The sequence below is a fragment of the Conger conger genome, chromosome 18, assembly GCF_963514075.1.
Source record: "Conger conger chromosome 18, fConCon1.1, whole genome shotgun sequence".
NCBI lineage: Eukaryota > Metazoa > Chordata > Actinopteri > Anguilliformes > Congridae > Conger > Conger conger.
Genome location: NC_083777.1, coordinates 496,411 through 508,303, shown reverse-complemented (window position 1 = coordinate 508,303; position 11,893 = coordinate 496,411). Strand labels below are relative to the sequence as shown.

The 11,893-nt window shown below is 42.1% G+C and overlaps 1 protein-coding gene across 1 annotated transcript; it reads right to left on the bottom strand.

Annotated features, from left to right (window-relative positions):
* Positions 1-4,865: 4,865 nt before the first annotated feature.
* Positions 4,866-7,222, bottom strand: LOC133118640 (CB1 cannabinoid receptor-interacting protein 1-like). The gene is made up of 3 exons (XM_061228766.1): positions 6,906-7,222; positions 5,992-6,136; positions 4,866-5,637 (listed from the first exon to the last, which is right to left on the bottom strand). Exons 1-3 carry the CDS (start codon positions 7,082-7,084, stop codon positions 5,473-5,475), a joined length of 489 nt encoding a protein of 162 aa, XP_061084750.1. The 5' UTR covers positions 7,085-7,222; the 3' UTR covers positions 4,866-5,472.
* Between the last annotated feature and the right edge of the window lie 4,671 nt (positions 7,223-11,893).

The following is an 11,893-nucleotide window of genomic DNA, read 5'->3' as shown; positions in this document are numbered from 1 at the left end:
GCGTTCAAGGGTTTGAGCCCGTTACCTTCTGGAAAACACAGGCTGCGATTCAAGCCAAACAAATCCATTGACGTCATTACATTACATTATTGGCATTTGGCAGACGCTCTTATCCAGAGCGACGTACAACAAAGTGCATACCCATAACCAGGGCTAAGTGCGCTGAAAGACCCTAGAGGGAAGTACAATTTCAATTGCTACCCGTACAACAAAGATAAGGACCAGGGCCAATTTTATTTATTTATTTATTTATTTATTTTTAAACAACAAATAAACAAACAACAAAGCAAAAGTGACAAAACTTAACTATCCCAATACTGCTTACCTAGCCAACTAAAAATACCAAAACACTACATAAATCACAAAGACAACAATTAAGGATCACAGGGAGGTAGGGAGGGATGGGGAGAGGTGCTGCTTGAAGAGGTGTGTCTTCAGTTTGCGCTTGAAGGTGGGGAGAGATTGTACAGTTCTGACCTCAACGGGGAGTTCGTTCCACCACCGTGGAGCCAGAACAGACAGTAGTCGTGAGCGTGAGGTGGAGGTTCGGAGAGGGGGAGGTGCCAAGCGGCCTGTGGAGGCTGAACGAAGAGGTCTGGCAGGGTCTGATGATTTTTTGTAGATAAGCTGGGGAAGACCCTTAACTGCTTGGAAGGCTAGCACCAATGTTTTGAATTTGATGCGAGCCATGACAGGCAGCCAGTGGAGGGAAGTAAGCAGGGGGGTGACGTGTGAGTATTTGGGAAGGTTGAAGACCAGACGAGCTGCTGCATTCTGGATGAGTTGGAGGGGTCTGATGGCGGACGCTGGGAGGCCAGCCAAGAGGGAATTGCAGTAGTCCAGGCGGGACAGAACCATCGCTTGGACCAGGAGCTGGGTCGAGTAGGGGGTGAGAAAGGGGCGGATTCTCCGTATGTTATATAGGAAGAACCTGCAAGACCGGGTCACCGCCGCAATGTTCTCGGAAAGGGACAGTCTGCTGTCCATCACCACGCCGAGGTTCCTTGCACTGGGTGATGGCTTGAGTGTGGTATCCCCGAGGGAAATGGAGAGATCCAGGTGGGGAGAGGTATTAGCAGGGATGAATATCATTTCAGTCTTGCCTGGGTTGAGCTTTAGATGGTGGTTATCCATCCAGCTCTGGATGTCACTCAGGCAAGCAGAGATACGGGCAGAAACCTGTGTATCAGATGGTGGGAACGAGATGAAGAGTTGGGTATCATCCGCATAGCAGTGGTAGGATAGCCTATGTGCAGTGATCACAGGGCCAAGGGAACGAGTGTAAAGAGAAAAAAGAAGCGGGCCTAGGACTGAGCTCCTGTGGCAAGGGGCCGAGGTGTCGATACCGTACCAGCCCAGGCAACCTGGAAGGAGCGACCAAAGAGGTAGGACTCAATCCAGTCCAGGGCTGTGCCACAGATGCCCGTTGCTGACAGGGCGGACAGGAGGACGGAGTGATCCACAGTGTCAAAGGCAGCAGAGAGATCTAGAAGAATGAGGACAGAGGAGAGGGAGGCTGCTCGTGCGGCATGGAGCGACTCACTGACGGAGAGGAGCGCGGTATCTGTCGAGTGGCCCGATCTGAAGCCAGACTGATGGGGGTCTAGCAGGTTGTTGTTAGAAAAGAAAGAAGAAAGTGGAGTAGAAGCAGCTTGTTCTATGGTTTTAGAAAGAAAAGGAAGAAGAGATACTGGACGGTAGTTCTGGATGATGGAGGGATCCAGGGTAGGCTTTTTTAGCAACGGAGTGATGTGGGCCCTCTTGAAGGATGCTGGAAAACAGCTGGAAGACAGGGAGGAGTTGACAAGGGAGGTGACAAATGGGAGAATGTCTGGTGTGATAGTCTGGAGAAGAGAAGAGGGGATAGGGTCAAGGGCACAGGTTGTAGGGCGGTGGGAGAGCAGGAGTTGAGAAACATCAGAGTCTGTAAGAGGGGAGAAAGTGGAAAAGGAAGGGATGGGCCTAGAGGGGGGGGAGGGCACATTAAGGGGGGCGGTGGTTGTAAAGGATCTGCGGATGACTGTGACCTTCTCATCGAAAAAGTCAGCAAAGTCATCAGCAGCGAAGGAGGACTGAGGTGGAGGAGGCGGTGTGTTGAGGAGAGAGGAGATAATGGAGAACAGTTTCCGGGGGTAAGAAGTGGAGTTCTGAATTTGTGTCTGATAGTATTTTGCTTTGGTGGCAGTGACAGCAGAAGAGAATGCCGCCAGGAGAGACTGGTAAATTGTGAGGTCTGAAGGGTCTCTGGATTTTCCCCATTTCCTCTCCGCTACGCGGAGGCTGGTCCTGGAGGTAGGGAGGTTGTCAGATATCCAAGGACTGGGAGGGGATGTGCGAGGTGGCTTTGAGACAGGGGGACAGAGAGAGTCAAAGGCGGAGGAGAGAGATGAAAGGAGGGTGGCAGATGCAGAGTCAAACAAAACGAAACAAAGAACAAAAGAACCTACAGGAAGGCGGCTGCAGTGTACACACACTAACGCGCAGACCCCTTCCTTACCTTTTCTGAACACAGAACCAGCACAATACCTGACTCGAATGCTGAGTCTTACCATGTGCTAATACCGGCTAGGTGGCAGAGCGAACAGTGACACCAAAGCCTCGACCGATGGTCAAAGAGGGCTTTAAATACCTTCTGGAGGTAGCCACCCCATTGGCACTAATGAGCACCAGGTGAAAATAATAAACCCCTGGTGGCCACAGCCGGTGCTACCTCCCAACCCTGACAAGGATGGGGAGGAAGATGGAGGGAGAATGAGATGAAGTGGTGATCAGATGTATGCAGAGGGGTAACCGTGAAATCGGAGCATGAGCAGTTCCTCACAAATACAAGGTCTAGGAAATTAAAAGACCAGTACCACCGCCACGGCCGGAAGGCCGGGGAGTGTGCGAGAAGGAGAAGGAGGATGAGAGGGCAGCGGGAGTGGCGGTGTTGTCAGGTGTGATCCAGGTCTCCGTGAGGGCGAGGAATTGTAGGGACTGGAGGGAGGCATATGCAGGGATGAAGTCAGCCTTCCGAGTGGCAGACTGGCAGTTCCATAGTCCCCCTGTGACAGCAAAGTCCTCACAGGGGGTCAGCGGGGGGTGGCTGAGGTTCGAGGGGTTCCGACGCCGTGGAGGCCCACGTCGCAGGGGGGGGGTCTTCGAGGGAGAGAGCAGACTAGGATGGGGTGAAACGTAACATCACAAACTGGGACGGAGCGTCGCTCTGACACGCCTATTTAAATCGCCTACAATTGCTCACAAGCAATATCAAATCAAAGCTAATCTACTGATGAATTCCACAGCTATTTAAGCTATTTAAGACAAACGTTCAATCACTGTACAGGTATGCAACTAGTAGAAGTGATTAACAGCGATCGAGACAAACAAACCCTTGCTGTTCAAATTAGCAATTTAAAATCAAACGTTACCGCGTCTAGAGGAAAATCCGCAGCGATACTAGAACACCTGGTTGGAATGATGCACTTACAGGACGTGTTTGTTTTGATAAGTTTTGCCCCATATTTAGGAAACGGCTACACTGACGGCGTTTTCAAAAATTCCTACACACATAATTTAAGCATTTAATCCAAATAAGCTCAACTGAAAAAAGTGACAGTGCTCCTATAATGAGATGTTTTTCATGTTTAGAGGGATTATTATTTATGATTTACTATCTTAAAACATATCATGTCATGACACAAAGAATAAATTAGCTATACACTCACTCAGCACTTTATTAGGTATTTATTAGACTTATGTCTCCTGCTGCTGTAGCCTATCCACTTAGAAGGATTGATTGTGTGTTCAGAGATGCTCTTCTGCATACCACTACAGTAATTTGTGGTTATTTGCATTACTGTCATCTTCCTGTCAGCTTTGACCAGTCTGGCCCTCTCTCATTTCACACCATTCCCTGCAAACTCCAGAGACTGCTCTGCATGAAAATTCCAGGAGATCAGCAGTTTCTGAGATACTCAAACCACCCTGTCTGGCACCAACATCATTCCACGGTCAAAGTCACTTGGATCACATTTCTTCCCCATTCTGACATTTGGTCTTAAAAACAGCTGAACCTCTTGACCCTGTCTGCATGCATTTATGCATTTAGTTGCTGCCAAATTATTGGCTGATTAAATATTGCAAAGTGCTCACTGAGTGTATGTTATATTATTTAAACTCACTGAGCACTTTATTAGGAAGCCATTCCTAAGGATCTGGGAATCCACCGAGCCACAGTGAGAACCATTATCTCCAAATAATTGGAACAGTGATGAATCTTCCCATGAGTACCTGCCTGCTCCTCTCTTCTGAGTGCTGATAGAAGTAAAGCCACACAGTTATGGAAGCCTGCCCTATGATGTAAAATGAGGTTTACAAAAAATATTTTAGAAATCATTCAATCATTCATAAATAATTATCTTGAAATTGCAGGTTTTTTTTTTTTTAGGGACACATCTCATTGATTTCACTTAATGGAGATTGGAGCAGTTATGTTGAATGGCCCTGCAAGTAAAAGCTAATTCTGCTTTATTGTGCTGTACTGTCCAATGGCTACTCAATCCTCATTTGTAATAGTTATAAAATGAATCAAGTGGACAATAACGAAAGCATTCATATTCCAATATTATACTCAATTTCAGGATCTGATCTGAGGCCTGTTCTGTTCATTGGTCGTTCATTCCCCCTGCAGGTGATTCTTCAGCAATGTCCATTTTGTTCACTTCCTTGAAAAGTCCTCTACTGCAAACACATTTCTGAGCAATTTATATTTTCAGCTACCACATCTTTTTTAATGTGCTGTTCTCACTAGGTCTGTGTTCAGAATATATATTTTTAGAATTAGTCTGGAATGAGGAGAATGGATGTATAATAATGCTAATGAATTCTTGTTATACTTCCTTTATTGCACCTTGTTGTGTTTTGGCGCCACTTACATCAGTTCAAAACACTTTATTGTTTAAAAATCACACTTTTTAAAATATATTTTAAAATAAAATACAATTAAAATTTGTGTTGAGAAAATGTGCCTTCTCATATCTCAATTCATCAAAATAATGGTAGCAGACAAACCCACTAAGAAAGCAGAATTGATATGCTCAAACAGAAAACATGTTGCATTAATAATGCAAGGATATTCAAAGGTAAACAATAATGGTGCATTCTTCTTGAGTTAGAACTCTGAATGTAAACACTCTTTGCAGACATAACTCTGCCTGTGCTTTTTAGCAATAGAAAACAACAAAAAAATAATGGTCACTATACCAACAAAAAGAAACTAAATCACAGTATCAACTCACACATCACCAACAGGCCACGTTCAGCATGAAATTAGATGGCACAACAGCTCTACCGTGAACTACTTATGAGAAGAATCAGAGGAAGGCTTTATTATTGTCATGTATTTTCATGCTGGCTGATATCAAGAAGTCATGATAAGTTGGACTTGGCTACTTTGTTCTCTTTTGTGAAATGTTACGAGTGCTCTGTTCCTCAGACGAACAGCTCCTTGTTGATCCACATCAGGCTTCGCGTTTCGTTGGGTTTGCACTCATACTCGATGCTGCCAAAGCTGTTCCCCCACTGGCAGTGGTCCCTCTTGTGATAGTTGTAGAATTTCACCTGCCACACTGTCTCAAAGAGGCCAGCTTCAGTAAACTGATATGAAAAAGGGCAAAGAGAGACATACTGTAAATTTGTGCAAATTTGTGGTAAATCATTAATGAACTGAATTTGATTCTGATGGCATGGTACAGGCACTGCCGGCCTTTCTGTGTCCACATGTTTTTTTGGAGGAGGGAGGTGTCTATAATCATTGATCAAACAAGAGGGCAATGGCAAAGTCATACCACAAGGAACTGAAGCAAATATTCTCTGGACATCTTCCCCTTTACACACAACAGCGGAAGTGCTGTGCCTGCATCGTTTTACATATTAAACTGTGACGCAAGTCTTCAGTTTGACCTATTAATGTTGGCCTAATACATCACAAATAACCTATTAGCACATTACCTGGATGCTGACTTGAATGGGTTGCCTCTCGCCGCTTTTAGTATGCGGGACTCCCTCCGTGTCATAGATGCCGGTGTAAACGATTGATTGGGGGTCTTTGGATTGCTCCTCCAATGGGAAGGTCACCCCTCCTATGCTCATGGTGCTGTGAAGTAAATGAGTTGGTCACTACCTTTGTTTGGATGAAACGATCCCCGAATGCATTTAGCCAAATATTTTACTGAGAGAGAAAAAATAAAAACCTGTTCACATTTAACAATCTCATTAACAGACTGCAATAGGAGTTACGAGAATCATGCGGATGTACGAGCCGCTAGAACAGATGCGACCTCTTATTGTAGGCAATAATGCACGGAACATGTATAGCCTATAAATGGTGGATTCATCGTCGACCCAACATTTGAAATCAGTGGTAACCAGAAATCTGATCACGATTTCTATAGCATACAATTTAAGTGATAACATCATCAAACTCGAACTGCAAATTCCATAGGCTACATTTTGACAACACCACTCTCCCATGCATCGCTGTGCTTAGCTACATATCAAACTACACACGGCAATTTATTAACCGATTTCTCAGTAGGCCATCCACAGTAAATTCATACCAAATTGGATGTAACGTGGGCATAGGCTATTAATATAATCAGAGTAAATTGATATCGGATAATATTTTGGCCTGTTATGCATAGATATTAGTATTAGGCCTATAACCTATTCACAAAACAAAGGCTAATAGATTATTGCCATAGTGGTTCCGGTAAATTATGAACCATCTATCATCGATGAAATGAAAGAATAATAAAAAAACAATAGGCTAATCGAAAAACAATAGCTAAATTGCAGTAGCGTAATGCCCATTCAAGCCCAAATGTTTCTTCGCGGTGAATGTTAAATATTTGTCGGGTACTTACGTGGCCTCAACCGCTCCGGGTTTCACAATCACTTCAATTTTGTACTTTGATCCTGTAAGCAATTTTATTGTCCTGTTCTGACCAAATCTAGACCCGTCAACTTTAAAAAACACCGGCCCGTTATTTGGTTGTATTTTCAGAGAAACTCCGATTTTAATCAATTGAGGAACTTCACCCATTGTTCATCAAGGCAATTCCTGTTCCTCGACAAGATTTACAGTATTTGCAATAAGACAGCGCAGTGAAGGCGAGTAAGACTAGGCTAGGCTACAGGCTGGGTCGCTAGGATGCTGTGACGTGCCCACCCATCTCTCTCTCCCCACCCCCAGCACAGGAAACAGTAGAAATGCTTAGCCGAGTAAATGTTCCAGCAAAATCTGATCTCCTGGACCACCAAAAGAGCACATAGTCACAACGCGTGTAATAACCAATATTGCATAATAAATATAGGCTTAAATCCTAGCCAACAATAAACAATTTTCAGATAGTAGGCTATTTCTTTATTGGTTCGACGAATTTCAAATGAACCTGTCCTTCTTTTAGACCTGGTATTAAACCTGCGAATTAAAGCTGCGAATATTAACATTAGCCTACATATTCCCGGATTTACCTAAATCCATTAGGCGTGTGCTACTCGAGCGACGTTTTTGTATGAGCAGGCCGTTATCCAAATGGCTCTGTCCAAAGTACTGAAGTTTCAAGCAGGCTACAGAGCCTGTGAAAACCATGCATAATGTCATAAAAAGTATAATAAAAACTCATAATGTAATAGCCCGGCGGTAATGTAATAATCTGCTGAGCGGATAACTTCGCGTTTTGTCCATACTGCAATAACGTATAACATTTTACGCACGTCACTAAATTATAAAGCGAGTAAAATAGTTATTAAAGCATGTAAATAAATTATGGATTAACAGAGTTATTGCTTCAATGTAGCATACAATAAAATCAATCAAACACAATAAAAACACTTTTAATGGCTTTAAATGTAATTCAAGACAGAAAATGTAGGCTTCATTTAGCCTAAGGAGTGTGCTGTTTTGTTTCAGATTTATTGTAGGAACTGCACTGTTACTTATGACCTTTACATATAATAGTGTTAAGGGTTAAGATAAGGTTTTTCAAGGTTACAGTAGTGCACAACCTTATTTCACAAAACGTTGGTGTCCTGAGTTGGTACACATTATGAATCAAAAATTCAATTTGTGATTGTTTTTTAGTTCTAATTGACCTTAACATCAATTCTACAATAATTTTTCAAAGTCTTTAAACCTTTGATCTTCTTTTTAGGAATTGTCATTTATAAATTACTTTTCCCATTTTTTACCGAAAAAGCACCAATACAGAAGGAAAGTAAATGCATTTAATCGCATATTAAGGAGTCAGATTGTAATCACAATGTTTATTTTTAATTTTATTGAATTTAATTAAACTCCAAAAACAATATAACAATTATTTTTTTATCACACACATGAATGCTATAGAATATACAGTGGTGTGAAAAAGTGTTTGCCCCCTTCCTGATTTCTTATTTTTTTGCATGTTTGTCACACTTAAATGTTTCAGATCATCAAACAAATTTAAATATTAGTCAAAGACAACACAAGTAAACACAAAATGAAGGTTTTCATTATTAAGGGAGAAAAAAAATCCAAACCTACATGGCCCTGTGTGAAAAAGTGATTGCCCCCCCTGTTAAAACATAACTTAACTGTGGTTTATCAAACCTGAGTTCAATTTCTCTAGCCACACCCAGGCCTGATTACTGCCACACCTGTTCTCAATCAAGAAATCACTTAAATAGCACCTGCCGGACAAAGTGAAGTAGACCAAATGATCCTCAAAAGCTAGACATCATGCCGAGATCTAAAGAAATTCAGGAACAAATGAGAAAGAAAGTAATTGAGATCTATCAGTCTGGAAAAGGTTATAAAGCCATTGCTAAAGCTTTGGGACTCCAGCGAACCACAGTGAGAGCCATTATCCACAAATGGCGAAAACATGGAACAGTGGTGAACCTTCCCAGGAGTGGGCGGCCGACCAAAATTACCCCAAGAGCACAGCGACGACTCATCCAAGGGGTCACAAAAGACCCCACAACAACATCCAAAAAACTGCAGGCCTCACTTGCCTCAGTTAAGGTCAGTGTTCATGACTCCACCATAAGAAAGAGACTGGGCAAAAATGGCCTGCATGGCAGAGTTCCAAGACGAAAACCACTGCCGAGCAAAAACAACATTAAGGCTCGTCGTTTGCCAGAAAACATCTTGATGTTCCCCAAGACTTTTGGGAAAATACTCTGTGGTCTGACGAGAAAAAAGTTGAACTTTTTGGAAGGTGTGTGTCCCATTACATCTGGCGTAAAAGTAACACCACATTTCAGAAAAAGAACTTCATACCAACAGTAAAATAGGGTGGTGGTAGTGTGATGGTCTGGGGCTGTTTTTCTGCGTCAGGACCTGGAAGACTTGCTGTGATAAATGGAACCATGAATTCTGCTGTCTACCAAAAAATCCTGAAGGAGAATGTCCGGCCATCTTTTCGTGACCTCAAGCTGAAACGAACTTGGGTTCTGCAGCAGGACAATGATCCAAAACACACCAGCAAGTCCACCTCTGAATGGCTGAAGAAAACCAAAATGAAGACTTTGGAGTGGCCTAGTCAAAGTCCTGACCTGAATCCTATTGAGATGCTGTGGCATGACCTTAAAAAGGCGGTTCATGCTCGAAAACCCTCCAATGTGGCTGAATTACAACAATTCTGCAAAGATGAGTGGGCCAAAATTCCTCCACAGCGCTGTAAGAGACTTATTGCAAGTTATCGCAAACGCTTGATTGCAGTTGTTGCTGCTAAGGGTGGCCCAACCAGTTATTAGGTTTAGGGGGCAATCACTTTTTCACACAGGGCCATGTAGGTTTGGATTTTTTTTCTCCCTTAATAATAAAAACCTTCATTTAAAAACTGTATTTTGTGTTTACTTGTGTTGTCTTTGACTAATAATAAAATTTGTTTGATGATCTGAAACATTTAAGTGTGACAAACATGCAAAAAAATCAGGACTTTTTCACACCACTGTAGTAAAACAATGAGCAGTCATAAAGATTATTTATCCCTTGCTTGCAGAGCACTTCTACCAAGCAATTTATTTTGTGAACGTCAATCTTGGCACACTTGGCACACTAACACCCCATTTTGGGGGCGTCAATTTATGCCTAAACTAATTTAATTTAATTTTCATTAGTTATATCTTCCTATGCATATGAAGCTAAATTTTTCAGTTTGTATTTTCCTCATCATTGCTTACCACCACATGCTGCACTGCACTATGTATGGGGAGTGCATTTGAAAAAAATGATGATTGTTATATGCACAAATATTTGAAAAACCTTAGGAGCCACAGTATATATTGAATATATATATATATATATTCAACAAAATGTGTGTGAATTATCCACTTCAATCAACTTAACCTTCTACTTGAAAGCATGCCACTGCCTCTGTTCCTTCCTTTGCATTGTAGCTTTACTGGACAAAGAAGTAATGCAATACATTTTAAAATAAATGTGATTGATAAGCTGTTTCTTTATAATCTACTGTTTTTCCTTGCATCATTTATACATCACAAAGTCTCATTGAGGGTTAAAATAATAAAATATGTTTATAATTATGTCCTGTATATAGTCCAACTAATACATTTAATCTTAACACATTTATTGAATAATAGACCCACAAATATAAGCCAAACTCTTTCTTCGTTGCCATATTTCTTGTACTGTTGTTATGACGGGGGGAACAGAGGAACCAAAAGCAGACAGGGGGGCAGAAAAATGGCAGGTTTAATTTCAAAAGGGGCAGACAGAGTGGAGTCAAAAAACAGGCCAGGGTCAAAAACCAGGGGGTCAGTCCAACAAAGCAGAGGTACAGATATCCACAAAGCAAAGAAGAGTCCAGGGAAGCAGGCAGGGGTCAGAATCAGAAATCCCGATAAACAAGGGCAAGGGCAAGGGCAAGGAAACAAGGACTGGGGGAAGGACTCAAGGGCTCAGGACAAGAAAACAGGACAAGACGAACTAGCAGCGTGCAACTGAAAAGGACAGGTATAAATACACAGGGAAATGAGACAAACTAGGCGGGGCATGGGAGTGAGGGCGGTCTAACAAATAGACATCAGGTGAGATACATGAAAGGGTAATAGGACAATAACGAGGGGGAAACGAAAACGCGGACTGGATTCACAAAGACACACATGTAATACAAACGGTTCCGGACTAGGGAGTAGACAATTTGCAGAGAATCAGGAGATGCAGAGATACAGAGAGACAGGTGCGAATACTTCGCTGAAACTAAGCAAGTAATCAGTGATAGAATAGGGAGGCGGAGTTACAGAACAGAATTGAAACTGGAGATGCGTTAGTAAGTTAGTTAAGTGATTTAAATTACAAATACCCAAAACTAGTGAATGTTAGTTTGTTAGTTTGACAAACATATTAGTGTGTTAGTATAATTAGTACTGTACAACTTCTGTGTTAGTTGGGATTAGTATATTAGTGCTATGTACAAACATGAAATGGAGAGAAAGCAGGAAGTAAGGAATGCAAGATTGGAAGGAAGGTTGAACCCCGGAACTACCGTAAACACCTGAATAGTGGGAGTGACTGGGCTAGTAAACATTCAGACTCAGACATCACAGGGGAAGACGAGTGCAAAGACTAATGAATATAAACAGAACACCAGACATAAATATGAAAAATAATAAATTACAAGAATAATGATGAACTAACACAGGACAGAACACAGGAACATAACAGTACACTCTTTCTCTTTCTTCGTTGCTATATTTCTTGTATTGTGCCTATTTTACTTACTCTCCAGGCCAGAAGTATGAGGCTACCTGCAGTTTTAAAGAACTTAAGTTAGATATTTCAGTCCGCGAGCACCTGAACATTTACCTCCCCTGTATCCCCTGTATCCCTAAAGAAGTAACACTT

Bases quoted from the DNA above. Each gene is read 5' to 3' on its own strand.
- LOC133118640 (XM_061228766.1), bottom strand. From the start codon at position 7,084: ATGGGTGAAGTTCCTCAATTGATTAAAATCGGAGTTTCTCTGAAAATA. The intron at 6,137-6,905 runs GTAAGTACCCGA...TTTACTTCACAG, and splicing joins CCCGGAGCGGTTGAGGCCAC to CACCATGAGCATAGGAGGGG. The intron at 5,638-5,991 runs GTAATGTGCTAA...TTTTCATATCAG, and splicing joins CCATTCAAGTCAGCATCCAG to TTTACTGAAGCTGGCCTCTT.